At 39.9% G+C, this 27,478-nt stretch overlaps 2 protein-coding genes across 2 annotated transcripts; one reads left to right on the top strand and one right to left on the bottom strand.

Annotated features, from left to right (window-relative positions):
- Positions 1–61: 61 nt before the first annotated feature.
- On the bottom strand, positions 62–6,326 carry LOC103466060 (leucine-rich repeat LGI family member 2). Its single transcript, XM_008411386.2, has 8 exons — positions 6,031–6,326; positions 5,805–5,876; positions 5,581–5,652; positions 4,438–4,509; positions 4,277–4,348; positions 3,519–3,688; positions 2,418–2,582; positions 62–2,022 (listed from the first exon to the last, which is right to left on the bottom strand). Exons 1-8 carry the CDS (start codon positions 6,204–6,206, stop codon positions 1,187–1,189), a joined length of 1,635 nt encoding a protein of 544 aa, XP_008409608.1. The 5' UTR covers positions 6,207–6,326; the 3' UTR covers positions 62–1,186.
- A 4,596-nt stretch (positions 6,327–10,922) lies between these two features.
- lg1h4orf54 (linkage group 1 C4orf54 homolog) lies at positions 10,923–26,200 on the top strand. Its single transcript, XM_008411372.2, has 2 exons — positions 10,923–14,970; positions 21,507–26,200. The coding sequence occupies exon 1, from the start codon at positions 11,026–11,028 to the stop codon at positions 14,944–14,946; it is 3,921 nt and encodes a 1,306-aa protein (XP_008409594.1). The 5' UTR covers positions 10,923–11,025; the 3' UTR covers positions 14,947–14,970; positions 21,507–26,200.
- Positions 26,201–27,478: the final 1,278 nt, after the last annotated feature.

Here is a 27,478-nt window from a genome sequence, read left to right as displayed (position 1 = left end):
GAGTACTTAATACATTTGTGAATTTAAATAGAAGACACAATAAAACACATTCCATTCCATCTAGTTTGGTCAAACAATTTTTAATGCAGTTCCTCAATTCGTTTTTACACTAACCTAGTTGTATGTTAAAGATTCTAATGACTGCTTTAGGGTTAGCAGAAAGGAAAACATATATAAACATAACCACAGAGTCAGATAAAGTAGCTGTGGGAAGGAAAATATAGATTTTTTTTGTTACCTAGATAAAGATCTGGACAAAAATACAAAAACATATTGCTTATAGGGGTTAACATTATAAAGCGTTCATCTGTCACACAGTCAGACCTACACCATAGCATGATTTGTGTGGTCAGATCTGTGCAGCAGGTGACAATTATAGAAACAATTCTCCATTCAGCAAAGAAATTGGTCACACATTAGAGGAATAGTGACAATTTCCTCCTCACAATTTCTGAAGTTATAGCAGCACTCAACTTCTCATTTTTATTTATATACTTTGCATAGATAACAACAAATCGTACATATTTCTTGCTGTCAATCAGGCACTGGGTTGCAAAAGCTTGTTATGATTATAAACTTAAGCTCGTGCGAGTTACCTACTGCATTCAGTTTATTATTGATCAAGAAAAAAATCCTCACATTCAGTCATATCAGTGAAGTTAGAGGAAAATCTGAAGTGATTCTGTTACCTGAACATTAACAGTTTCTGAACGCTCTTCCCTGATGAGTAATAGACTATAATCAGCTCAAATGTCTTGTTTTTTGTGTATTTTGACTGTTGGATTTGCTGAATTTTGATCCCATAGCGAATCATGGGCTACACAAATAATATGTTGTCTACATAATCCTGAATGGATTGGCCAAGTCATAGTTTCCAAAGGCTGTTAGCCAGAACTGACACTCTCTGGCTCAGCTCTATTTTGTTTGCTAGGATTATTATAAAAGCCAACACAGAATAAGAATCTGCTTTGCCATAACATTATCTTCATGCAACTTAATTTCCAAGATTGCTGTTGCTTTTAGTAGTCCATTATGCTAAATTTTTGTCTGATTTGCAGAACCATCCTGGCAGTTTTCATAGTGAACAAACCCATAAATCTGATTGCATAAGTAAGGTTATACAGCATGTCAAACTCTTTTGTAAGTGTTCACACCATTTCAGTTTAAGAAGCTCTTCTTTGGTCTTTTACAAACTCAGGTCTACAAACACATGCTCAAAGACCATGGATTTTCCCTTCAGGCTGGAGGAGAAGATGAAACTCCTGCGATCAGTGGTCACAACAGTAAACGAACGGGGTGACTGCACGTAAATATCCTTGAACTTATGAAATGTTTTCGTCTCAGTGTCCCACAGGTGTATCTGCGTGAAAGAGTAATCGCTGCCGAGAGCTAAGTAATGTCTATCTGCAAAGGTAAAAGGTTGGAGGATCATTGCTCCTCTAGAGGGAAGTGCCTGCACCTCAGTAAACTGCTTATTGACCCACTTAATGACTTTGGAGTCACCGATGTAGCAAGCCAGGGCCAAGAACAGTTCCCCCTCCACTCGAAATGCTTTGACTGATACTACATCGTCAACATTTGGGATGTCACTGTGAAGGATGAACTTAAGGGTGCTTTTGTTCCACAGGTAGATGACAGGTGACTGGGAGCGGCTTGCTAAAACTAGATAGAACTTCCCATCCACCTCAACAATCTCAGCATCTGTATCACGAAACCATTCATGGAGGAACTGGTAGGAATGGAAACCGGTCTCGTTGCGGTCTGGGAGGTCAGTCCACTTGTAAAGAGTAGACATGCCTGCCTTGGAACTGTCCACAATCAGAAAATACCAGTTCCCGTCCATCTGAAAGACCTCCATGTCATTCGGCTTTGAGATGTTGAAGACCTCAATGGTTTGGAACTTGGTGAACTTGTTTTGCTGCTCATCAAACTTGTAAATGTGGGAGCCTCCAAAGAGCTGAGTGATTATTACCAGGACGTGGTTTTCTATCAGAAAGGACTTACATCCGACAACAGATTTTCCTGTAAAGAGAAAAAGGGTTGTCAGTTTTAAATACCTCTCCCAGTGTAACATGCTGTTTAGCCATGCACAAGCTTACGACAAATGTAAGTTTGTGAAAACTCCCCGATATCATTTCAGCAAGATAACAATTATATAGTGTGATACGTGATATAGTAAAAAAAAAAGCAAAGCTCTTAATGTCCTTCATGATGCATTCTCTAGAACGGTCCTCTGTTGTTGGGAACGCATGTCACAAAATCTTTAGAACTGAATTGAGCAGCCTTGATGAAACCGACCCGGAAATCTCATTTAACTCAAAGGGTCATGCTTTTGATTACACAGGACAATGGCAATATTTCCATACAAAATGGCATCAAACCACTGCAGTTTTCTGCTGCCGTAGCCCATTGCTTACCTGTAATGTTGTCAAATTTTCTGAAATTCATTTCGATATGATCCCACTCCATGATCACACAGCTGTTGGAGTTAGGGGCAGCCAAGGCCACAAAGATGTCCTCTTTAAATGAAAAAATGTCTGCCGACATGGACTGAATAGGAATAGACTGATGACGCACAAAATCTGGCAAAAGAAATAAAAAGACAAAAAGAAGAGTTTTTGAATTAAGGAACTGTTTAAACAGCAATTTGAGTAGTGGCAACCTTTATCTTTGGAGGACTACAGCTATCAAATTCAGCAGTAAGAGCCATAGATCCACTTCTGATACACTGATAGTATAAATGCTTACAATACTTTAGTCAAAAGACAGAAACCTGCTTTTAATTGTTCTTTTGGCTTTAGATTTAGCCCTATACATAGTATAAGTTATTTCAGCACATTCTCTAGCAAAGGCTTTCCCACACATAGTTTATGGGAGGGGTACATTGAAGTACATCATTCATTATTTATAAAAACTCTTTTAGCAATTACCTGGATCAGTTGTGTTTTTCCTGCCTGCATGCCATGTTCAGTGTATACCTGCTGTAATTAAAAATTTCTCTTTTTGGATGAACACTAACAATACATAACTGTAACAAAATGGCAAAGAACTATGTTTAAAAATAACTGGTAATAGTTCATAGCGCCACCATCAAAACACATATTGTTTAATAACTTTGCCTGGCTTCTGGAAAATAATGTTTTTAGGAAATATCAGTGAATTATTTGGACACCATAGCTGGGAGCATAAAACAAGAGCATTCCAGGGAAAAGACTCATGTACTATCTGTGAAGCATGAAGGTGAAATGTCAAGATTTGGAGGTGTTTTGCTGTGGCAGACTCTGGGCAGCTCAACATCATGGTATCCACCTTAAATCTTATTTTGTCAGAGGCTGTTTGAAGGAAATGTGCGCTGACCTTGCGTTTCTTGTTTTTATGTGTGCATCCATACTCTGTCATGTCCTGTTGAATAATTAAACCACTTAATAGATTTTTTTTTTTTTATCAATTTTTTTGTTCTTAACCTGAGCGCTTCCCTTTTGCTGCTGTCTTTCTCTGAAAAGTGCCATTGTTCTTACCTGTAGAAATGCACTCGCCCGGTGGAATAGGGAGGTCATTGAGCCGCTTGCCCTTCATGTCACTGGGGCCTGCGCAAAAGACATCTGATACGGAGGCGTTTGTGTTTTTCAGCCACATCATCAGCCATTTGTTCTCACAAGTGCACTGGAAGGAGTTGCCTCGCAGATCCCTGGTGGAAAAAGGGAACAGTGAGGATTTATGGCCGATGTGACCCTGATGCTCAGAGCCTTACAGATAAAAAAACATGTTTGAGCAATAGATGTGTACCTGTGTGTTCTACCATCTTTGTACCTAAATGACTCAGACATTATTTCAATATTACAGGCCCAATAGCAAAACAATAACAAATAAATTACCATCAGCAGATAATCGGTATCGTAATGTTAATTTGCCATAGGACAGAAAAAAACATTAGCAAAGCCTTGACAGTGGACTTGACAGATACATTACTCATCATTCAGTTTCTAGGGAATCACTATTTGGGAATAATTCAAAGACCCTCAGAAAGCCCATCTAAAAAACACCACTGCAAAAGTTTGCACAAAAAAAATCTTGCTTCTTGGATATTAAAAAATAAGGGATGCATCGAGACTTTGTGCTGCTTCAGTCTTGAGGGACTTAAAGAAGAACAGCATGATCAGCTTCACTTTGAAACACATTATGGAAAAAGTAGATGACTGCTTTCTCTCTCTGTGACTCTTACACAAACACACACAGACATATACACACACTGCTGATACCGCAACTGCTTACTCACAGCTCTAGCAACGAATCCAAGTCGAAGAACAGATCTCTTGGCAGAAACCGTATCTTGTTATTTGCCAGGGAGCTGCACCGAACACACAAAGGGACAATAAATGCCTTCTTTGCCTGTTCAGTATCTTCTGTGATTTTCAGAGACAGGTGCACAGGGCTTACAGATGGGTGAGGGTTCGCAGACCTCTGAAGGCATTTTTGGTGATTGTGTCGATCTTGTTTCGTTCAATGAATCTGTGATTTAGTCACAAAAGACCAGATGAGATATAGATGGTAATTCAAGGGATATGATTTAATAATTAAAGCAGGTAATGCATACCTATTTAGCTATTTTTATCATACAACAATTAGTAACACATTTTATTTGAATTTTTATGCTCAACCTGCTCAACCAACCCAAAATAGTGCACATCTGAGAAGTAGAAAAAATATATAAATACTTTATCAAAATTCTGACATTCCTTATTATACAACCCATATAAATTAATATTTGGTATAACACCCTTTCACTGTAACAACAGGTGTGAGTCTTTGGGGGTATGTTTCTTCCACCTTTGCTTGTCTAGAAATAAAATGTTGCTTAGGTACAGTTTGAAAAATAGCTTTTGAATCTTTCTACGGATTTCAGCGATCTCTAGAGAGTTGTGAATTAACATTAACAGCCCATTTGTTTAGATTGGCATTTCTCTCTTTGCGGTGAAGGATGTTTGTTTACAGCGCAGGCAATTTCCGGTAAGATTCATAGTCTCAAACTGGCGCGTTATATGTCACGGACAAACATTAGCAATCAGATAACATTTAAAGCCTCGACACAGTCCACGCCTCCAGGAAGTATTCTCAACAGTGACTTTCTGTACAAAGCAAAGCATACTCTTTCAAATTTCAAATGACATATTTGAAGCTTGGGGTGTTGTTTTGTAACCCAACGCCTATCCTTCTTTGCTAATGTTTTCTAGCAAATCTCTGAAGAAAACAACCATATTCATTCTGAGATTACCATGCATGGCTTGACTGCTTATTAGTTAGGTGACTTTTAAATACCCTTGATTTTATTCATAGGGAAAGGGAGTAAACAGGGATGATTAGTAATCTACACAATATTATGTTAAAAACCATATATACCATTTGTTTTAGCCATTTTAAACTAATTTATTTAGTCTAACTTGTTAACTGCTAAGAAAATAAATTCACATGTGTTTTGCTGTCAGATTTAGAAAAACATTGAATTTCAGTGTTACTGATAAACTAAGTAAAAAATAAAAAATTATGAAAACATGCAGTGAAATAAATGCCTGAACTACTCACAAATACTCTAGATGAGACAGACCAGAGAAGGCATCATCTTTGATTGCGGTCAAAGAATTAGAGTTGAGAAGCCTGCAAAAGATGCACAAAATAAAGCAGAAACCTCCTGTCTTTGAAAGTTTGTATTTTTTGTGCATACCCCAGTCATTAGTAGGACAACTAAACCCAGCAAAGCTACTAAAGTTAAATATAATCACTAATCCTCTGCGTTTCATGGCACTTACAGCAACTGAAGGGAAGGCATGAGAGCAAACATCCCCTCTGTGATTTCCGCAACGGATCCATTAACTACGCTTCTATGGTGAAGCACAGAGAGGACATCTTAACACCAAACACAAACTAAACCAGAGCCAAGACATATTTATTTCCCACATTAAGCACAATTTATCTCATTACCTTCTCGGGCTATTTCGTTTTGAGTGAAACTCTTTTCCCCGGTTGTTTACTTACAGTGAGTTGATCTCCGTCGGGATGGTCCGGGGGATCTGGGAAGCCCCGACGCAAATGAGAGTCTCCTTGGAGCAGGTGCATCCTGAAGGGCATTTAACGATCCTTCTGGATTCCGCTGCTCCTAAAAAGCACAACAACAGAAAAACAACCGCTGACCAACGCGCAGCATGTGCCATTTTGCTCCTTCACGCTGGGAATAAAAGACTGAAGAGACGGCGGTCAGGTTTAGCCGCTGATGCGCGACATCGGTATGCAGCAGCAGCAGCACAGAGAAAAGCCCTGACACAGACTGTTACGGCTGCAGCTGCGAACAGGAAGGCTGCTGAGCTTTGGCAAAAAATAACAATCAATCAATGCATGATGAGTAATTATATTTGGTTTCAGGGAAAGCTGCTAATAAGATAATTTATAAAATAAAAATAAAAATAATAATAATAATATAATTTAAGCTGAAAGAGCGTATTTCTGAAAAAAAAAGTTTAGAATATTTATAGGGTTTCAGTTCAGTACCATGCATTATAATATATTATATATTTGACTATTCCAGTAGTTAAACCTAATTTGATTCATTTATTTATTTAAGACCTGTGTCGTATTTCTGAGTCAGATTTTAATGTAACCATGCATCAGTAGTATCATGTTTATAATTTTTATTTCTGGTTTCTAGAATTTTACCTCTACTCCACAAATTTTTGAGCTGGCAGTGAAGATAAAATTTCAATCCAAACAAACTTTTGGCTTGTCATTTTGAAAAGTTCATTTTTAAAATATCATCTTGCATGTACATGTGAGCTGCAAAGAGGGACCCATGGAGTTTTAGATCAAATCATGAAAATCCTGTCCAGACTGAATGAAGTTTAACATTAAAACTGAAACTAAAACTATACTTATCCATTTTAAGCAGAGAAACGTCATATGATGTTATACAACAACAAAGAAAAGGAATTTTATTTTTAATTACGTCAGTTTTGGTCCTTGCATTGTTTCAAAAGACAGAAAAAGTCAAGCGCTGCAGTGGAGCTATGAGTGCAGGTACAGGAGCACACCGCTAGAGGGAAGCTTTTGATAGAGAAATGAGAAGAAGCAACTTGTCTTAGAAATAAAATCACTGTTCTGGTTTTATCTTTTGTAAAACAGCCTTTGTATTGTAGTTTTTTTGTTGTTGTTAAATGCAGACATGTGATTTTTGTACTTTATTGATTAATTTTAGTTAGTAATCCATAATAAAATTGTCTATCTTAAACACTCTTCAAAATAGGAAAGATAAAAAAAAACCTATTCCTATTCAAGTAAGCAGAGGTGCGCTGATATTTTTATGCCAGGATATGACAACAAATAGCTTCTTTACACTCACCTACATATATGACCAGTGCAAAAATGAGAATGTTTAAACAGACTGGAACAGAGACAAGCAAGTTTGAATGAGTTTATTTTTCACCACACATAGCAATGCAGATGGTACAGGTGTTAAAGACATTACCAAAGCTGGAGAAGTTCTGTCTTTGTTTCTTATTGTTTTGGCTTTACTGACTTGTCACACAACTGAATGAAGTAAAGAATACATAAAAATGCATCCAAAATATAGGATGTGTATTGCACCCAAAAAATTCTGCAAAATGTTGGATAATTCACAGAACAATAAAGATATCCAATGTCCCATTAGCCAGTAACAAGGTGCTAACCTTTGCAGGAGCTCCATCAGCCTGTGAATATGAGTGAAACCAAATAACTGGGAGCAACCAAACATGTCTGCCGTGGCTGGCATGATTCATGACAACTCTGCCTCTTGCATTGCTGTTTTTATGATCCCTAAACACTTACAGGCAACATGCGAGCTGAAACCAGATGATGCTCAGCAAAAGCTGCTTCACTTCCAAGTTTCTCAAGAACTTTCAGCAAATGTGTGTTTAAATGTTCATATGTGTGTTTGAGGCAAGTCTATCTTCTAGGAAATTTCTCATGAAATGGCACGAATCTGCACGTTTTTCTTCTTATATGATTTTTCTGAAGTTCAGATTATTGTTGAAGTGTTTTGTCTTCCATTGAATTATTGTTTCTTTAAACTGAGTAGAATATTTATTTATTTATTATTTATTTGATTGGATACTGTAATATTTCCAGCTAAATTTATAAGTGTTCATGCCATTTTTTCTCATAACAGCCATAAATGCGTATGTGTGTCATTTTAAGTGAAACTCTAACACAAAGTTGCCCGTGGCAAAAAAAACCTCGGATTTTTAAAAAAAATCTTAAAACCTCCATGTTTTAAGATTTTCACTGAACTAAATATTCAGCGATTTTTACTACAAACCTACTACAAATTAGTAGTTGGAGTACATCTCCTTCTAAACCATGAGCAAGGCAAAAGCCGAGAAAGAAAGAATTGGCAGCATCATGCTAGGGGATTGCTTATTTTCATTAGGGACGGAGAAGCTCTTCATCTGATGAGATGTGCTGAGTTAAATAGAGACTTCAAAATTTCCACTTCAAAATTTCTGTTCCCAAACAAGAATCCATCCAATCTGACTGAGCTTCAGCTATTTTGCAAAGAAAACATGTAATCTGAGCAACACTTCCTGATTCCTACTGCCAATTCTGCGGCTTTTGCTCGTTAAACTGACTCCGTCGGGGCAACGTATAGGCTGACTGTCGATTTTCCTAGTTCTGCATGAAGATTTGTGAGAGCCAGTGGGGGCTGAGAGGGCTGAGCGAGGCGCTTCTCATGCGCTCAGTTCCTTATTTTGATTAATGGCAGTCATGATTTAGCACCTGCTGTTTTAATGTGGCCACAGTAAGAATCTGATCTCAAATTGCTTGCGTGAGCTGTGGCCCCATTTTAAATAGCAGCCTAAGTTTGTCAGCTTTGTGTAAGCCACTTCAACCTGTTTACATGTTGTGCTGCCTCTAATATAGGGAAAACCTCACGGAAACATTACAGAGTTAAGACTACAAATCCCTCCACCCACCCCCAGTAATTCTGCTTCTATAAGGATATATATACATATACATAAAAAAAACATCTAAGGGTTAATTTAGAGTGCACTCAGAGATTACAAAATCTTTTTATAATTAGAAGTCACAGACACTCCCACAGTCTTTTTATATTAAACCTGACGCAGCAGCATTTTACGAGGGGTCACATGTTAAAAAGGTTAAGGACAGTTTTATTAGCTGATCAGATGTCTTAGATTTGCTTTTATGTAAAAGATTAATCTGTAAATAACTCCAGCTGTCCATGTGTATGTGACGGGTTACATTTTATAACACGACAGGCTGCAGAGGCTCGAACGGCCATGTAAAGGAAATACTCGCAAACTTCAAACAGTGTGCTTGTGGCGTTGCTCAAAAGCACTGGGGGTTCCTCCTTTTTTTAAGGTTTCTGCTGCTGCCTCCAATAGCTGCACCATAACACCTTCTCCATGTTACTGACAATGAGACTAAATGTGGGATTTGAGGGTGTCAGAAGCTTTATACCAGTGGCCTCTGTCCTTGATACTGCTGTCGGTGTGCCCTCCACATGCAGCAGCTGTTGGCCTGCCCCCCTCCCCACAGCATACCACAAATCTGGGGCCCTGTCCAGGAACAACACTTGCGTCTTCAAAACCTAGACAGACGTCTGACAACTGGATCCCTGATATGCAGGGCATCCCGATTCAGCCATGTTAAGGAGGGAGAGGGCATCACTACTAAAAATGTTTGGGACAATAACATCTGCATGAGAAGGAATCTGTCTGTCTGTCTGTCTGTCTGTCTGTCTGTCTGTCTGTCTGTCCGTCCGTCCGTCCGTCCGTCCGTCCGTCCGTCCGTCCGTGATAATGTGAAGGAGATAATGTGAAGGAGAATTCTTTGTAAGCAGCTGTTTCGGCAAGTGAACATTGATCTGCTGGGCGTTGCTGTGTCTTATAAATACCAATATGTGCTGCAGTGGTAAAGATAAATCAAAGCAGCTGAGTGGTTCATTTTTTTTTCTTTTGACTTTACCTCAAATTACATTTTATTTTGGGAATAAACATCACCATTTTTTGCTCAACTTATATTAAGATTATTTGTGATATTTAGCCGTCTTTAGTCGAGTTTAATAAAACTCTGAAACAATAACAGCATACAGTGTTATTATGAAGCAAAGCAATGTTTTCTTATTTTCTCTCTAAATTTTTCAGTCCTGTCTTTTTTCTTTCTCATTGGCATGTTGTCCTCTTTCTTCCTTTCTTTCTTCGCTTCATCTGATTGGGACAGGCTGCTTGTATCTATCTAAGAATGCATCAGACTGATCGAGTCTGATGTCACACTTCGCACCATGCGGCAGAGATGCTGCTACGATATCTGGGGTGGAAAAAAAAATTTGATCACCAGCTGATTCAGCCTGGAACCGACCGGATGTTCAGAAAACTTCCTGTTGCTGGAAACGTTTTCAGGAAATGTGCCTCCTTTAAACCAAAAACGTTACTGGTTTTATTTGAAAACAGCCAGGACTTTTACAAAAGCTGCAGTAAGAAACGGGCGATTTTTACCTCTCATGCCAAAATAAAAAAAAAAGAAAAAAGAAAACAAACAAAAACCCTAAAAGAAAAGAGAAAAAAAGAAAATGTCTAATAAAAAAAAATAAAGGCTTAGAGTAATCTACTTCTCGTAATGTCTCAGGTAAGATGAAAACTCCTACTTTCATTCCCTCTGAGGAGGAGCTGTTCTATAGGAGAGGTGCTGAAAACTTTGGAGGTTTGTTTTAGAGTTACAAAAAAAGACGCCTGACAGTGTCGTGGGAATTTCTGTGGGACTCCCCCCAACACACACCCCTCCATCCTGTCTCAAAGTCACTCACCCATACACACACAAACACACGCATACACACGCGCGCGCACGCACACACACACACACACACACACACGCGCACACACACCCTCCCGGCTGCCCCCACGCTCCTGCCTGCAGAGTTTTCCGTCCAGTGTCGGAGTAACATCGTAAACGAGGACCACCTGACGGTTAAGTCCGGACTAAATGGAAGCAGCGGAGAAAACTCTCACTTACCGAGATGACACCGGACTTCACAGCAACAAGCTGCTCAAACATGTTAAAAAGAAGGAGGACGGCAAGGACCAGCACACGGAGACAAAAAGCGAAGAGTCCAATTATGTGGATCTGGACATGAGACCCGACGGGCCGAAGACGGTGAAAGTGACTTTCACCGGAGAGGGGAACCAGCTGTCTGTGATCAAATCGGACAGCTCGAAGCAGGAGGAGAGCAAAACCTCCTCTACCGAGTCCCCGCTGGAAACCCTGACCAAACTCCCCACCGCGGACCCGGACTCAGGGAGCGAGAAGCAGACTGAGTTGGACTCCAGCGAGTGCAGCGACAGCGGCGAGCTGCGCTACACCGACATGTGTCTGAACGGCAAGAGCGACGCCGAGCTGTCCGAGTCCCACTACATCACCACGCACGAGATCCAGCTCACCGAGCTCGACCACGACGTGGACTACGACCTTGGCCGCGGGACCCGCTGGGAATTTGAGGACGGCAACCTGGTCTACGCCTTTGTGGATTACGCCTCTTTCGAGAGCGACGACATCCAGGAGGGCACCCTGATCGTGGAGCGCGGCCGGAGCCAGCCGAAGGCGCAGTCTAATCTTAGCGGAGCGGCTGTCAGCACCGAGCAGGAGGAGAGTGATCTGTGCGCCAGTTCGGATGAGAGCCTGTGCAGAACCCAGAGCGGCGGTGACCCGTCTGCGGGGAAGATCCACCTGTCGATTAAAACCTCCTCCAGGGCTGTGAACGACCCCGCAGGCGTGTTTGACAATAGCGCGCAGTGGCGCGCCAAACACCTTGGAGATGGGAGCCATTACTCCTTTGTGAACCCTGGCGCCAGAGCGGGGCCCCTGTGCGATAGGGGTCAATATTTCATCCCGGCTCCGGGCCGTCAACACCTTGCAACCAAACTGAGACGGAAAGATATTAATGAGTATTCCAGCGGAGCGTCCAGCTCTTTTAGTGAGCTGGACGACGCTGATAAAGAGGTGCGTAACCTAACCGCCAAGTCTTTCCGAAGCCTGGCATGTCCATACTTTGATGCCATCAATCTTAGCACTTCCAGTGAGTCATCCGTGTCAGAATATGGCCTGAATAAGTGGTCAGCTTATGTGGACTGGAATTATGGAAATATTACACACAACACCTCCAGTGCAACACTGGAAATGAATAAGACTGTGCAGGACAGCAAGAGGAACAACAGATGCAAAACTGGCATGAACGATCAACAGACAAGAATCTGCGCCCTGAACAAGAGAATTACTTCACAGCAGACAACGTCTTCAGGCAGAACGCTTCAAATGCAGGAACAGTCAGCACAGCAAGGGGTCACACTAAATTTTCACTGTAATGTTGAATCCAGAACTCCCCGGGGCCCAAAGTGCTTCCAAAAGGATCGACCCAATGAAATGTTGGCCAGATCGGGGTGTGAGATGCAGTATCGTCGCACAGAGAGCTCGGGGGACACACACAAGAGGGCTATTTTTGCCTCGAGTCTGCTGAAAAATGTCATTTCCAAAAAAATGCAGTTTGAACAGGAACGCAAAATGGAGAGGGGAGAAATATCAGACACTTACCCCTCAGGCTCCCCCTGCGTTCACTTTAGAGATCTGGAGGGCGTGAAGGAGAGGAGCGAGAGCAGAGGCTTGCAGGGACAGACCTCAGAATTAGGAAACTCCGTGAACTCGCCTGAAGATCACAGATCCAGATCCAGTTCCTGTGGGCCTGCAGAGGAGACACAGGGTGACAGAAAGGCTGCCGATTCTTCAGGAGAGCATCAGGAAACACCACAGAAGCCGCAGTCCGGGAAGGAGGCAGAGGCAGCAAGAGAAGGACTGGACTCCAGCAGCGTTCTGACGAAGCTTCTGTTTGTTCCAAACTGCCAGCTTCTTTCAAAAGACGGAAACCTGGCAGAGGATTTAACCCCCAACACACCCGGCACAGGTGCAAAGACATGCGAGAAAGACCTGCAAAAGTCGGATGATAAAAATGCAGAAAGTAAAGAAAAACATGAGAGGGTGGGAAAAGCACCCGAGATCAAAATCTGCCTGAGAAACGTGAAAGAAAACAAAGGCTGCACTCTGAATATTGCAAATCTCCTAACACCCAAAATCAGTAACAGCATCAACAAATACAGGGCAGCGGACAATGGCAGGTGTCATATTTTATCCTCAGGAGACAAGGCTCCGAGTTTCACCGTCAGAGACATCAGGGACACAAAGTGCAAATTTCAGACACCAATATATCACGTCAGGGATGTGCGTAAGCTAGTGAAAAGCTCGTATCGTTTTGTCTCTTTGAACAGAAGTGACCGGAGATGTTCCACGGTGGCCGAGGAGAAAACCAAAGTGGATCCAGAAAAACCATCCTCCATTGTGATCAAATGCAACTCTGTTAAAACAAACATTAAACCAGAGACAGACGACACAACACGGGCACAAGTGGAGGTAGGCACCATGCCTGACACCTCCTGTAGAGTTCCCACTCTTACGGCAAGACAAGGAAATTCCGATCACCCTGAGGCGCATCAAAATCTTGAGGCCAAACTGGAAAAACAGAGACAGGATAGGTTCACTGGGGAGACAAACGAAAGGAGAAATGACCCCGCAATGCCAAAACAGGATGCCCTAGAAAAGCTCAAGGCTGCAGTTAAAACCATGGAGCAGCTTTATGTTTTTGACAGGAATGAATGGAAGCGTAAAACCCAAGCCTCTCGCCCGGTCGCAGACAGCCACGTGCTGCCGCGCCTCACCGTTCAGGGTCAGGCAGCTGCAGATGAGCAGGAGGTGAAAAACAGTGGCAGGACACCTCAGTCTCTCACCGACGGCAAAGAAGTTCAGAAAAGCCAAGGAGCTAGAAGATCTCTGAATATCATCCATGTTCCATACAACCATGACACTTTTAAAACACAATCGCAGCAAAGTAAAATCTTCACCAACAAAAGCGTCCTGCATTTTGCCAATAAGAAACACAGCAGCTTAATTGAGCAAGATTCTGCTTTGCAAGCGTCCTCTGTTGTGAGAAGCTCCAAAACGTCGGCGATTAAACCAGCGTCTGTAAAACTGGTGGAGCAGGACAAGGCCAAATCCAGTTTCACAGATCCCACCACTACAAGGGGTTTCCTGGACTCTGAGAATTACCTAACCATGCCAGGGATTGGCTGCATGAATGAAACCAAGCTGCTCAGTCAGAAGGGTGATATCAAGGTGCCAGAGCAAAACATGTCACATGTAATCATGGACTGTCCATCTGCAACTATCTACCATCTTCCAACAGCAGCGACAAGTCCTCAAAATCAGCAGCAGGTGTTACGCTTCTCCCCGTCCATCAATATGTCCCCAACACCCCCTGGAGGAGAAATGGTCCCTCAAACCCAACGCAAGATGCTCTTGGACCCCACAACTGGACATTATTACCTGGTGGACACTCCCATACTGGCCACCACCAAGAGACTTTTCGATCCAGAGACAGGCCAGTACGTGGATGTCCCCGTGCCTCACTCACCCATCGCGTCCGTCACACCCGTACCTTTTTCGCTACCCCCCCTAGCTCTCGCCCCCACCTACGTGGTCTACCCAGGCTTCATCTCTCCTACGTTGGCAGCCCAGGCGGTGGTGCCGCAGTCCCCCTGTCACTCAGAGGATGCAGCAGGAGAAAGAATCAAAAGTAATCCAATGAGCCCAGGTACAGAGAAGGCTTACTACAGCGCGACGGCAGAGGCTCAGCAGGGGCCGCTTCATCTGCCGCTGAGTTTGGGACACGTGTCCACTAAAGGAGGGCCTGGAAGCTCTGACAAAAAGGCACTTATCAGCATCACAACACAGCAGGGTCCAAGAATCATCGCTCCACCCTCGTTTGATGGGAAAACTATGAGCTTTGTGGTTGAGCATCGGTGACCAAGAGGACTTCTCTTCATAAATGTGAGTTAACATGAACACAAATTAATGAAACTAATCCAGATCTGAGTAAGGATCTTAGTCTAAATGTCAAAGTATTATCAGACCTGGTGTCAGAAGGAAAAGCTTTCATAAATCTGTCATGTGTCACATAATGTAGATTCTCCTGCAGACAGATGGGGAAAAAAGCCATACAAACCATAGAGTCAAGGAGGATAATAATATAAGCGACATGTTTGAATTGCAAAAAACTTGATTCTGTTTTTTTTTAATAATACATTTCTATGTAAAAGCACTTTGTAAAATAATCTTTAAATGCTAAAAAGTAAAAACAATTTGCAGACTTAAGAACACAAAAAACCCTCCAGTGTACAGGTAGCAAAAGCAAAAAAAATTAAATAAAATAAAGCACAAAGAGAATGCAAAGGTTAAAATGTATTTTATAAAGGAAGATTTTTGGTTTCTTTTTGAAACTTTCCGATGTTTGTGAGATCCTCCATTTGTCGAAATGGGAATTGAACAGACATGGAGCAGCAGAGGAGAAAGCCCATTGTTGCACGGCTCTTTGTCCTGGTGGAGACCAAACAGTTGAGTTTTGAAGATCAGCTCTGAAGTTCAAATGTGGAAACAGATACTGTAGAGATTTGCCACTGACGCACTGGAACCTGAGGATAAAGACTGGGCAGAGACAGAGATCCAGTTAAATCAAGATATTTTATGAGGCATCTTGCCAGCATTGCTACAGCGGTGAATAATGATAATGGTTATTTGGCACTCATTTACCTATTAGTTATGCGTCTGACCAGTCAGAGCAGCGTTGGGATATGACAAAGAAGCTCTGCCCTGAACAGTTTCACGTTTTCATTTTAGAAGCAACTTACCTGTTGTGAGAAACATACTCAACATAGACACAGTTTTGTAAACACACATAAAACTGTCTTTGCTGAACTTGTTTAGCTTGCTGGTGTTCCCAGTCCAAAAGATCAAACATGCAACAGATTAAAATAAAAATAAATACTTTATTCCAACAACATATTCTCACAGTTAAACATTTGGTCAACATCCACCCTATAATTTGCATACAAATTAATAAAATCACGTTAAGAAATTGGGATTCCTAACAGTTTTATTACAATAAATACTTGTTTATTAGGTTGTGGGAAAAAAAACTTTTATTTAGTAATCCGTGACTTCCTGTCTCTCTGGTTTATCAACATGACCTGACACAGTACTCTTGATCATTTTATAAATTGGAAAGGCATTAAACATGTGGAAAACATAGATAAGTGTATAAATGTGAATAGCAATGCAATACGAATGACTGGAAGAGTATTACCCAAGCTCATCTTGCCGTCTTGCACAGTAAGAATGATTGTAAAGAAAGCATAAGAGACCCAAAGAGGTTACTGAAAATTTGTGTTGTCTTGTTAGCAAAGTTGGCTGTGCAAAGTTTTCAGTTTGTCATATTTACAGATTTTTTTCATAATTTAACTGAAGTTTAGTTCAAAAGTACTTTATTATTCCCACAGGGCTTTATAAAAAGTATGACTCCATCTATAGGGCATTAAAAATTAACAACAAACATGACAAAATTGTAATAACAGCAAAGCATTAATATCTCAAGGTAAGACTAAATATTACAAGTAAAGGATCTCGTATTCAAAACATATTTAAAAAAAAAAACAAAAGGCGCAAAATACACTAAAATTTCAAGTTCAACACAAGCCAAAAATCAGAATGTAGAGGCAATATTAATAGGAGAAAAGGGATAATCTTGGCAGGACGTTTTCTCATTAGTTTTTCCTTATTGTGCGGTTATTTGAGTTTTCCACGTTTTCTCCAAGCAGCAATATAACCTACTGTAGCACTTTAGCAGCACTCTGACAGTGTTAATAGACTTGCAGTAGCTCCATGACAGGTAACCTGACTCCCATGAGAGATTGGATTTTCATCCTTGAGCCTTTTCTTTTTTTCTGCATTACACATCGTCAAACTATTTTAATAGTGTGAGGCGAGTTTGTTTACACAGTTTATTCTCAGGGTGTCACTGGAAACTATTCCAGTTAGTGACGCCTTAACATTAAGTTATTCTTAATCAGCCATTAAGGTTTTTAATTTCCTATATAGCATTACAGATCACTATTCTGTTCATCCCTTAGGCAGGTTTACTAGAGCCTGAAGTGAAGCATTTCGTTAGTCATTTTATTAGAAAAGCAAAATAAGGTAGCAGCTTAAGCCTAATCTTAGGTACTGATTTACACATAATGGATGTTAAATTTCAACAACTATTTTCTCTGTATGTTCCAGGCACTCTCGCTAGTGTAAGATTCTGGAAGCAAAAGCCTTAGTTTTTAATGATCAGATATCCACAGTTAACATTTTATTTATTTTATTTTATTTTGGGATTACCAAAAATATTTTTTTCTTCTACATGCCAAATTATGAGATTTTTAGAAAGTGTTTTAGTTCAGAGTCATAAGTTTAGATTAATTTAGATCACTATGCTAAGATTAGATGATGATGTCATGGCTTTACAAGCTTCTGATAAGTTTATATGTAACGTCTGAGTTAATTGGAGGCATAACTGGGGATGCAGTCTAAGGCAACACTGCAACATACTGCTTCCTTAAATGCCATAATGGAAAAAAATCAACCAAGATACCAGGAAGAGAATCTCGTTCGTACTTGGGTACAAATCCCAGGTGCAAGAAGGCAGATGTGGATCACATCCGCCGCCATACAACTGTTTTGGTCCCGTAAGGCAGTTTTGTATATTTTATAATTAATTGCCCACCTATACATCACTCTCACTAGTTACAGAACATCTCTCATAATGCAGCTCAGAAGTCTGCAAGCTGTACTTGTGGAAGAATCAGATGTAATAAGGGGACTTATGACAATTTTTGTCCTGCCATGTTGTAAAACCCCAAGTCAGCCCCACCACTGGGTTCCCAAGTGCATATTTTTGCTCAAATAGTTCATGAAGCACTTTACTAAAGTTGAAGTGCACTAAAGTAATCTGGAACTGTTTTATATTGACTTTGATTGTGACCTGCGAGAGAACACTTGCTAACGTCCAGAAACAGCTTGTAGAAGTGCAGTTTACCAGCACACTGAAGGCAAATCACAACTCTGTGGGTCCAGCACAGTTGCCCCACTTCATCCTCAAAATGATGCCCCACGCCAGTCTCTAAGCTGCTCAACTCCACTGTGTCTTTGGTAGTAAACAGGTGTACTGACAATAAACAAGAAACTGATACACACCTCGAAAGTAAAATACTGAGAAAAACTGCAATGACTTTTGAGAAATTGTTCACATGAACCACCAGGAAAGTTTTTAGATTAGAGAGTTGTTTTTTTTAACATTTGTCACTCAAAGATTAGTTTGATGCAGGTAAGAGTGAAGCTGTCCATCGGAGCCCAAAACAACAGCTAAAAAAAACCCTAATGTTTAGGTTAAGTTTTACTATTTCATCTTTTGAGCCAGAAAAAAATAAAATAGTAAAACTTAAATCAAATCAGATGGTTAAGGTGTTCCTACCCAGAGGTGGGGACTCAAGTCACATGACTTGGACTTGAGGACAGAGACTTGAGACTTACTTGAGACTTGCAACACAGTGACTTAGTCACACCTCTGTTTATACCTATTAAAGGTGAATATAAACATGACGTTAGATGGAAAATGAGATACAAAAGCAGTATATAAATTTCCCTAAAGTAAAGGAACAGGACAACATAAAAGAAAACAACTAAATTAGTCACATAATGCAACATGATAATTTTTTTTTTTTTTTGCTAAAATAAATAAAGAAGTTACTACGAATAAAATAAGACTGCAGATAAATTAGAAATATATTATTGATATCACATGTGTTATGCCCCTTATCTGTGTTGTACATGTGTCTACATTTATGTGTGTTCTGGGCTGGTGGCCAGATCCCTCAGAAGGAAGCTGTTACTCATCCTGTTAATTCAGGTGTTCAGAACATTAACAGGAAGTAATCAGAGTGAGCCTGGTTCAAACTGATACAGGATACAGAGTTTAGCTTCTAAAATCTTCCCACCAGTGCTGTGTACCCACAACAGATCTCCCTCGTTGTTCACACTGCCTCCTTCAAAAAGGAAAAGTTTCTATTGAGTTCCCTTTTCCAGGCAGGAGGGGTTCAAAAATCTTGGTGAGGTTCTTGAACCTCACCAGATTTATTTGTCCGCTCTCTGGACAAATAAATCCAGGACAAAGCTACCCTTTCCACCTCAAGCCATTAAACAAGAGTAGACACATTCTCAGCTTCCTTAAATCCACAACAACTTTATTCCTTTTTGGGACCTGATTATTGTTTAAACAGTCCTCAACGATACAACTGACCTCCTGTCTTTTGTGGGTTTCATCATTATTGCTGCTAGTCTCGCCACTGTGACGTCAAGACGGCATCATGAGCTGAAATATAACCGTGTCTACCATTGAGTTCTCTAACTGTGTGACAAGGCACCTTTGGATCTATAACAGCGGTTTGACTTTATTTCAACTGGACCTTAAAACTAAACAATGAGCCATTGTCGAGATTATCCTCTGAACCATTTAAATTTGTAATTCTTTCTCAGATGTACACACTCACACCTTGCTGGAGGTCTCGCTCGCAGCTAATGTGTCAGAGCAAGAACACAACTGCATGAGCGTGGGGGATACATGTCAGCCGAGAGCGTGGCAGCCGGAGGCCTAGTATGGGGTTGAGTAGTGGTGTGATGGCTACATGAGATGTGTGGAGCTGGCGCTGGTGTCTCATGCAGTTGGGTATGGGGGGGGGATTCGGGAGGGGTTATTGGGGCATGGCTGGAATAGTGATGCAGGAGGAAAAGGTCAGGCAATGCAAAGTATTTGTTGTGCTGATGCAGGGAGAGGACAGCTGCTCGGAGAGATCAGATGCTGCTGCAGCTCTGGCTTGGGAGCGAGTCTGTCGGACTGCGAGAGGGTCAACTTTTTATAGTCCCCCCCCCTCCTACGCTGTGCCAGCCCCCCTCCTCCACCACCGCCTATTACTAAATGCGGAGAAGGAGTTGGAAATCACTGCTGACCTTCATTCCTTCTGCGTAAACTAATCGATTAGTTTCAACATAGCCATGACTGGCTAAATGTAGTGAGCCAAAAGGCTAACTACAAGATTGTACAGCTTTTACTTTCTTTTCTGTTTTGTTACATTAATAGCACAAACTTCAATTTGTGTTTTAGTGGGGCTTATGTGATAGACCAACACAGGCCTACCACTGTTAGCTGGAAGGAGAAATTTAAATAAAAAATACAGATGTCTTCTGTTTATATGACCTTTTCTGATGTCTTCTTAATTATCTCCTACTTTAACTTGTTTGACTAATCAAGCAGGAGATATTAAGAAAAATGTGTATTGTAAGTGAAAATCAGAACACCCTCCCTCTTAAAAATTAATCTTACATAATTTAGTTTAAATGACTTCAGTGAGATGTTTCTTCATCTACCAGTCTACCAGTGTGAAAAATGCTTTTCTAGTTCTTCACTTTCAGCTGGGAGATGTTTAAGGGTTTCTTCCACAAACAGCCCATTTCAACTCACGTCTCAATGAAATCCAGATCTCGATCTCAGACGATATTTTGTGGATGTGTGGGTTTTGTTTTGAGTCATTGTCTTCTCTTTCAGGTTGACATTTAATATTTGAGATGATCTCCCATTTTCCTCAAGCAGTCTCTGATAGTACAATACAATTCATGGTGGAGTCTATATTGGTGGTTTGATCCTGATGCACAAAAGTGTCCCATCAGATTTACTTCTAGCTCTGTGCTTCATAGTTGGAGGTTATTTCAGTGCTATGCTTGAGTTTTGTCAACTCACTGCAGAAGACTCCCCTGATGAAGACAGAATATGATGAAGGTTGTTTAAAGTTACAGTAGATTTGAACAGACAAGTGAAACACTGGGAGAACATGGTCTGGTCAGTGGTCAGATGAGGTCAAAGCAAAGTGTTTTGGGTGTCAGCGTACACACCGTATTTGCATAATAATTCTGCACAGCAACCTAAAAGATGCGTAAATGGCCCAGTTAATCACTTGACTTGTAAGAAATTTAAATTCTATTGAAAGATGTAAGAAATGTTGCCCAGAATCTTCAAGATTCAAAGAATTTATGTGGAAGAATGGGTCAAAATTACATCTGAACAATGAATTCACTAATTTATATAGATGTCTTGAAGTTACCATTACCAAGAAAAGTCTTTATCTTCAAAATGTAACATCTGGAGTACATTCATGTCAACAGGACATTCTATTTCATATTTATTTATTTCATTTATATAATTAAAAAAATGGTTCACTTAACAATTATGAACTGCTTGCAGAATTGCTGTATCACAAAAATCGCAATAAAACCCATTAAAACTTGTGGTTTTGATGCAAAAATATGTGAAGAAGTAGCCACAGGTCAAGAGCTGTGAATAGTTTGGAAGGCACTTTAATATCAACACAATGAACAATTTAGGAACAAAAATGTATTTTGGCATCTGAACTCATTACTTCTTTCTTTTCTTTCATTTCCAGATAGCTCTGCTGAGGAATCCGCCTTCATTCACTGTAAGTGGACTTTTCATCCTGTGACCCGCTCTCTGGACAACTTCCACCATCAGCCCTTCACCTGTGTCTCTCTGTTCTGCTGTTTGTTTTTGTTTTTGTGTTGTTGTTTTTTTTCTGTATGCATTGTAGCACTTTATAGATATGAATCGTAGAGATACTTTCCATTCAGGTGCTGTGTAGATTGGTCTGTATTTAAATGCCATGTGTGCCCTGCGGTCTATTCAAAAGGAAACAAGACAGTTCTGTCGCAATAAAGTGTTATATACTGCCAATCTGTTTTATTCAGACGTTAATGGTAATATGTATTTAAGGTTAGACTGTGTTTATTTGATAAAACACAATATACTCACAGGAGTTAAATTTATGTACATAAAAAAATAAAAAGTAGCATCATTAAAGTCAGAATGTTTGTTTCTAGAACATCATAGTCTCGTGTCACCTGACTGAGTCTGATGATTGACAATACATACTAGATATGCTATTATTTACTATCTAGGCCATAAAGTCATGGCTTTTGATAGAGGTATCATAAAGGTATAACTTAATACAAGCCAAATTTATTGTCGAGACACATTTGTTTGCTAGCTTGTGCTCTCATCACTATTTTATTGACAGTTTTCTAAAAACATAACTAAACTGAAAAGTTTATGATTTCATCAGAGAAACTGTAGCAAACTGAAAGTTAAATTGTTACATTTGTCTCTTCCTGGTCGATCCGTTATTGAAGGTCACAAGGGGAACAGAGTCAATCAGGAATTCAAAACAATTTTTCTGGGGTTTGACATTATTGAAATCCTGGAGCGATCACATGTTGTGTTGCCTTAATGTATTTACTGTGACTTAGAAATAAATCATTTGTGTTTTTGTTAAGGATATTCTAAATGAAGTAGAAATTGTCCATTTGAATGTGGCTTAAATAAAACATATAAGTTTAGGTATTTATTATCAAAATTCTAATTATTTTTGGAATAACTAAAATCATTAGATTTGCTGGTGTGTGCATTTAATGTGAACGTTGGGGTGTTTGGAAAGTGCACCAGAAGCCATTAGTGGTGTATCATTAGTGGTGGTTTGAGGCAAATAGGGGAAAATTAACTATTTGAAAGCCAACGGCTGACAACTCTAATGTTGGGTAGGGTGGCTTGACATAACACATTTCTGAGATTTGAGCTTTAACTAATGAATGATGACTATAACACTAAGCACCAGTTTAATCTCATGAAGATAATAAATTAAGGATAAGCTTAATCATCCTTCAAAATCCGGGCTTTCAAGATTAAGAGAGGCTGCTGTTAGAGTTTGTTTCTTTAGGTTGATGTTGACTGCGCACAGATATAATTGTATATATGTGCAACAATTATTACTTTTTTATGTGACACAATGGTATAATGCAGACATGGTAAGTTATTTTATTGAGCTGAGTAGCTTTAAGCAAATCATCTCTCTCTGTTGGCTCATATATATAGATAAATATAATTCTGACCTATCAATAATATCTATTGGGCTCTTGTTCAGATTCCTGTGGAGGCATTCCTGACACATCCAAGTAGAAAAAAAAAAAAAAAAGATCACAGGATGGGCCCAGAATACTCTGAAGGAGTTACATACCCTGTCCTGCACTGGAATGTCTCAAGGTCCTCCAGGAAAAACTGGAAATGTTGCTAAATGGAGAGAGTCATGCTAGCTACCTGGACCAGCAGAGAGGGGGAAAAGTTCGTATTAGCGCATGCTAATACAGTATCAGTATGCCAAAGTGTAAAATGAACTTTGAATCCCCCAAAAAGTAATGACCGCAAAGTCTAAATAGATTTGGACTTATTAGAGTTGTCTTAATAAAAGATGAGCTCATGTGGATTACTTCTGGGTAAAAACTACTTTCAACAGAGTAGTTCTGCGTTTTTAAAAAAAGGATATAAATACTTGTGATTTTTCACACTTATCTGAGGAAAGGGACCATTTAACTTTACTGAATGTTGAATCACTCCAGACCTTCCGCTGCAGTGTGTCTGGTCCATTACATGTGTAAAATCAAGTAAATAACAGTCATATCAAAAGAATCTGGTTTTCCTTTGTGTGCTAACACTAAACCCTTCCACAGTAGCTTTTTGATATCAATCAGCTTTCCTGCTGACATCAACTCCTCGTTGCGTCCTGTGAAATGCGTCTCAATGCCCACCAGCATGATGTGTAAATGAAGTGTTTTATTATTAATATTATTATTATTAATATTATTTCCTTAATGCACTTGTTTTTACTAGTGAGGTGAGAGGAGTAACACTATGCATGTTGCTCAGATGAAAACGGAGCTCCGACTCAGATTTAGCACTGAGCTCAGGTCACTATAAGTAGTATTGGGCCTAATGAGTCGGAGCCAACTGAGACATTTACAGGATAACTTCCTCTATTTGTCTTGGTTCGGTTTACACTTTTGTGTAATGAGATGGGAGCGGGTCTGCTTGCGTCTGAATGTGTCCGTGTTCGTGGCCGTGAGCTATGCGTGGCATTCGAGCATTCTGTGAGCACAACGAGGAGTTGCGTTACTCCCCTGCAAACAGGATCACACAGAGTGTACATGTGTGAAGCGTGTCTCTTTACGATTAGCACACACAACGTAATACCAGGTTCTAAAGACGCTTTTGAGTGAGCTGTTTGGTGCAAAACTGTACTTGGAATTACTATCCAAAATGAATTTATGCCCCCCCCCCATTTGATTCTGTCTTTTTTGATATTTGAACAATAATATTTTGATTTTTTAAATATATTTTCTGTCCTGTTTCCCACTGAATAGGCAGCAGGGCCTCATTGGTCTTTGTGTTAACATGAACCAGCATCCCTCTGAGCATAATACCAGCTGTAGATTTGCTATTTGCAGAATGTGTCAAAACAAAGCACAAACTAAAAGGTATTTGGAGCTGCTGGTCAGTCTACTTACCTCCATTTAAAAATACATATCATTTCCCCATCTCGCGCCTTAAAAGTTTATTTTACTAAGATCAGTCCAGGTTTTGAACACATTTTGTTAACTTTTCTGAAGGGTTTGCTTTCAAGAGCCTAATTGACAGTGCAATGGTTGATTCAATTTGAGGCGCATTGTAGCCTGAAGCTGTTGGGAACAGTTTAAATCAAGCTGCCGAGACCTAAACAACACGTGAGAAAATGAACACAGATCACCTGAAAACTTGACACAGTGTTTCCAGCGTTGGATGACTGAAAGAAAAAAAAATTGAATTTCTCTAATATTTTACCTAATATTTAGTTTCTAATAAAAATTTCTCTTTTTATTCTTATTTTACTGGAACATGTGAAATTTGAAATGTACATTTTATTTCATTCTATTTTCTAAATAATTGCACATGGGCGGTCACCAAAAATGACAGCACTAAATGTAAATGGCTGTAACCGTGGGTGACAAAAGCACTATTGAGACATTTTTATGTACCATTTTTTATTCTTTACATAAAGAATAAGATGCAGGTTATGTTATACAGTACCTTCCAAAAGTATTAATACCTCTGGTCAAAATATTTTGTTGGATTTTTATGTGATAGATCAACAATAAGATGTCCATAACTGTGAAAGGGAATAAAATGCTGCACAATAATAATAATACTTTTTTCTTTTTTCAAATAAACATTGTTATGTTTATTTGAAAACATAAAAATGTTGACCCTGTCTCAGGTCTTTTGCAGCCTCCAACAGGCTTTCTTCCCAAACTGACCTGTCTTTAGCTCCCTCCATCTTCCCTGTTGTGAAAAGAACAGCACTCCCACAGCATGATGCTGCCACCACCACGTGTCATGTGGAGGAGTGTGTGTTCAGGATAATGTTGGTTCTTCATCACACAACATTTTGCATGTAAGGCCAACATAACTAAAATCAAACACAGCAACAATTTTATATCAGAACAAAGGAGGATGTCTTGGTTGAATAGCCCCTTTTAGCCCCTCTCCAATTGTTTGAAAATAATATGTATTTTTCCTCAGACCTCACAATTATGTGCTACTTTGCATTAATCTATCACATAAAATCCTAATAAACTTCTCAAGGATGTGGCTGTGATGTGATGAAAGGATAAAATAGGATGAATACATTTGCGAGGCTCTGTATGTTTTGAAACTTTGTGATGGAGAACTTCAGGATCATGGCATCGCGTGTGAATGACGCATCAACGCAGGAGCGTTTCTCATTTTTTTGCTTTCAAAAATGAGGCACACAGAGAGGACGATCTGTCTGAAATTGGGTGTCATCACTAAAGTTCATAAACGGTGACGGTGATGCTCTGTACTGTTCACATGCCATGTCACAATGTCTGACAGGATTTCAGGATTAAACATGGGAAAATGACGCTATCAGTGTTTTTGTATAGCGGACGAGGAAAGCGTTAAGGTGAGATGGTCTGAGATACGTGCTTGCAGAAGGTTTAAAAATAAGACGCACATGACTGAACTCTGAATTGATGCCATCGCTGATTTAAAACTGCCGTCTGTGCCTGTGAAGAAGCTAAAGGTCGGGATGAAAAGTAGAGGGACTACTTTGAAAAGGGGATGTGAATCCAAATTTTGCATCTACTGTACTGAGAAGAATAAGCGTGATGGATGGATGTAATGTAGACTGATACATCTACATGTTTGCAATAAATGTTCAAATGCAAGACACTGAAACTGTTCTCTTTCTTTTCTTCACAGCACTCATTAGTCAGGGTGGTAATTTAGAGCAGTCTTAAAAAGAACTTCTGTTTTTAGTAAACTTAACATCCGGCTCCATCGATGTTTATTTTTTCTTTATCAGAATCTGTTGTTTACACTTTTACTTGATCTGTTCAAATCCCAATTTAAGATAAAAAGACTTTATAACTTTCATAAGAACAAGTAAGCCAGTCTAATTGCTTTAAACCTAACTCTGCCTGTCTTATGAATTTAACTTGAAATTTCCCTTTTGTTGTACAGAAGGAATTCTTACAGATTCATATTGTAAACTACCAAAGTAGGCTATTATGTGCTTTGTTAATAAATGTTTTGTTACACTAAATTGTACTTGCAACTAATTTTATTCATTGTGCCAAATCTTTTAGAAAGATAGTAAAGTGCCGTGTTAATGTTAAGAGGCGGTGGATGGAGGTCGGCAGAGCACCATTCAGGCAAGAGCTGCCACTGATAACCAAGAACACATTTGAACACAAATTCACAAAATAAGATCAAATAACTTCAAAATAACATAGATGAGAGGCAATCAAGTAGATTTATGCCAGCAGAAGAACACGCGTGGCATGTGCCATGCGTGCGAGGTTAGCTTTCTGGTGACAGTGAAACATCACCCGGTGGTGCTTAAGTTTAACCTGACAGTTTGCTGCTGTGTTTACTTGGTTGCCGTGGATGCAGTGAGACTGGCAGACACCCGCTTGCCCCCAGCTGCTCCCTGTGCTTTCTAAAGAATCTACATTAGGGCCCAGTTGTTGCTTTTGGATGCCAGCAGGGGCTCTGATGTCACAGTTGTGACACGGGACGACTCACGATTTATGGCCTTACCTGGATGAGCGAGGGAGTGTCATGTTTTAGGTCGTCAAAGTCTGTCTTCTCTTTGCAGACTTTTGCTAAAATTGACTGAGATGCATTTCCTTGAGACAGTCCAAGAACCAAAGCACATGGATTTTAACATATTTACTATCTGTCGGATGAACTGATAACATTTACATGGTGAAATAGTTTTTATTCAGCAGATAGAAGGAAAACACTGCCGTTTGTCATCATTAACTCCGTCCATGTAAAAATCTACGTGTATGAATTACGTGTTATAATTCATACACATAGCTATGTGGTGGAAATGCAAAGTTAAATCTGTGATCAGAATTAAACAATAATTGAATCTGGCATGAGATGTCTTCAGACTGCCAAAACCGAAAGAAAAAAATGTATATTTTCCCCAACTCATTTTGGTCCTGA

This window comes from Poecilia reticulata, linkage group LG1 (assembly GCF_000633615.1).
Source record: "Poecilia reticulata strain Guanapo linkage group LG1, Guppy_female_1.0+MT, whole genome shotgun sequence".
NCBI classification, from domain to species: domain Eukaryota; kingdom Metazoa; phylum Chordata; class Actinopteri; order Cyprinodontiformes; family Poeciliidae; genus Poecilia; species Poecilia reticulata.
The sequence above is the reverse complement of the archived record's forward strand: the minus strand, read 5'-3'. Positions and strand labels throughout refer to the sequence as shown.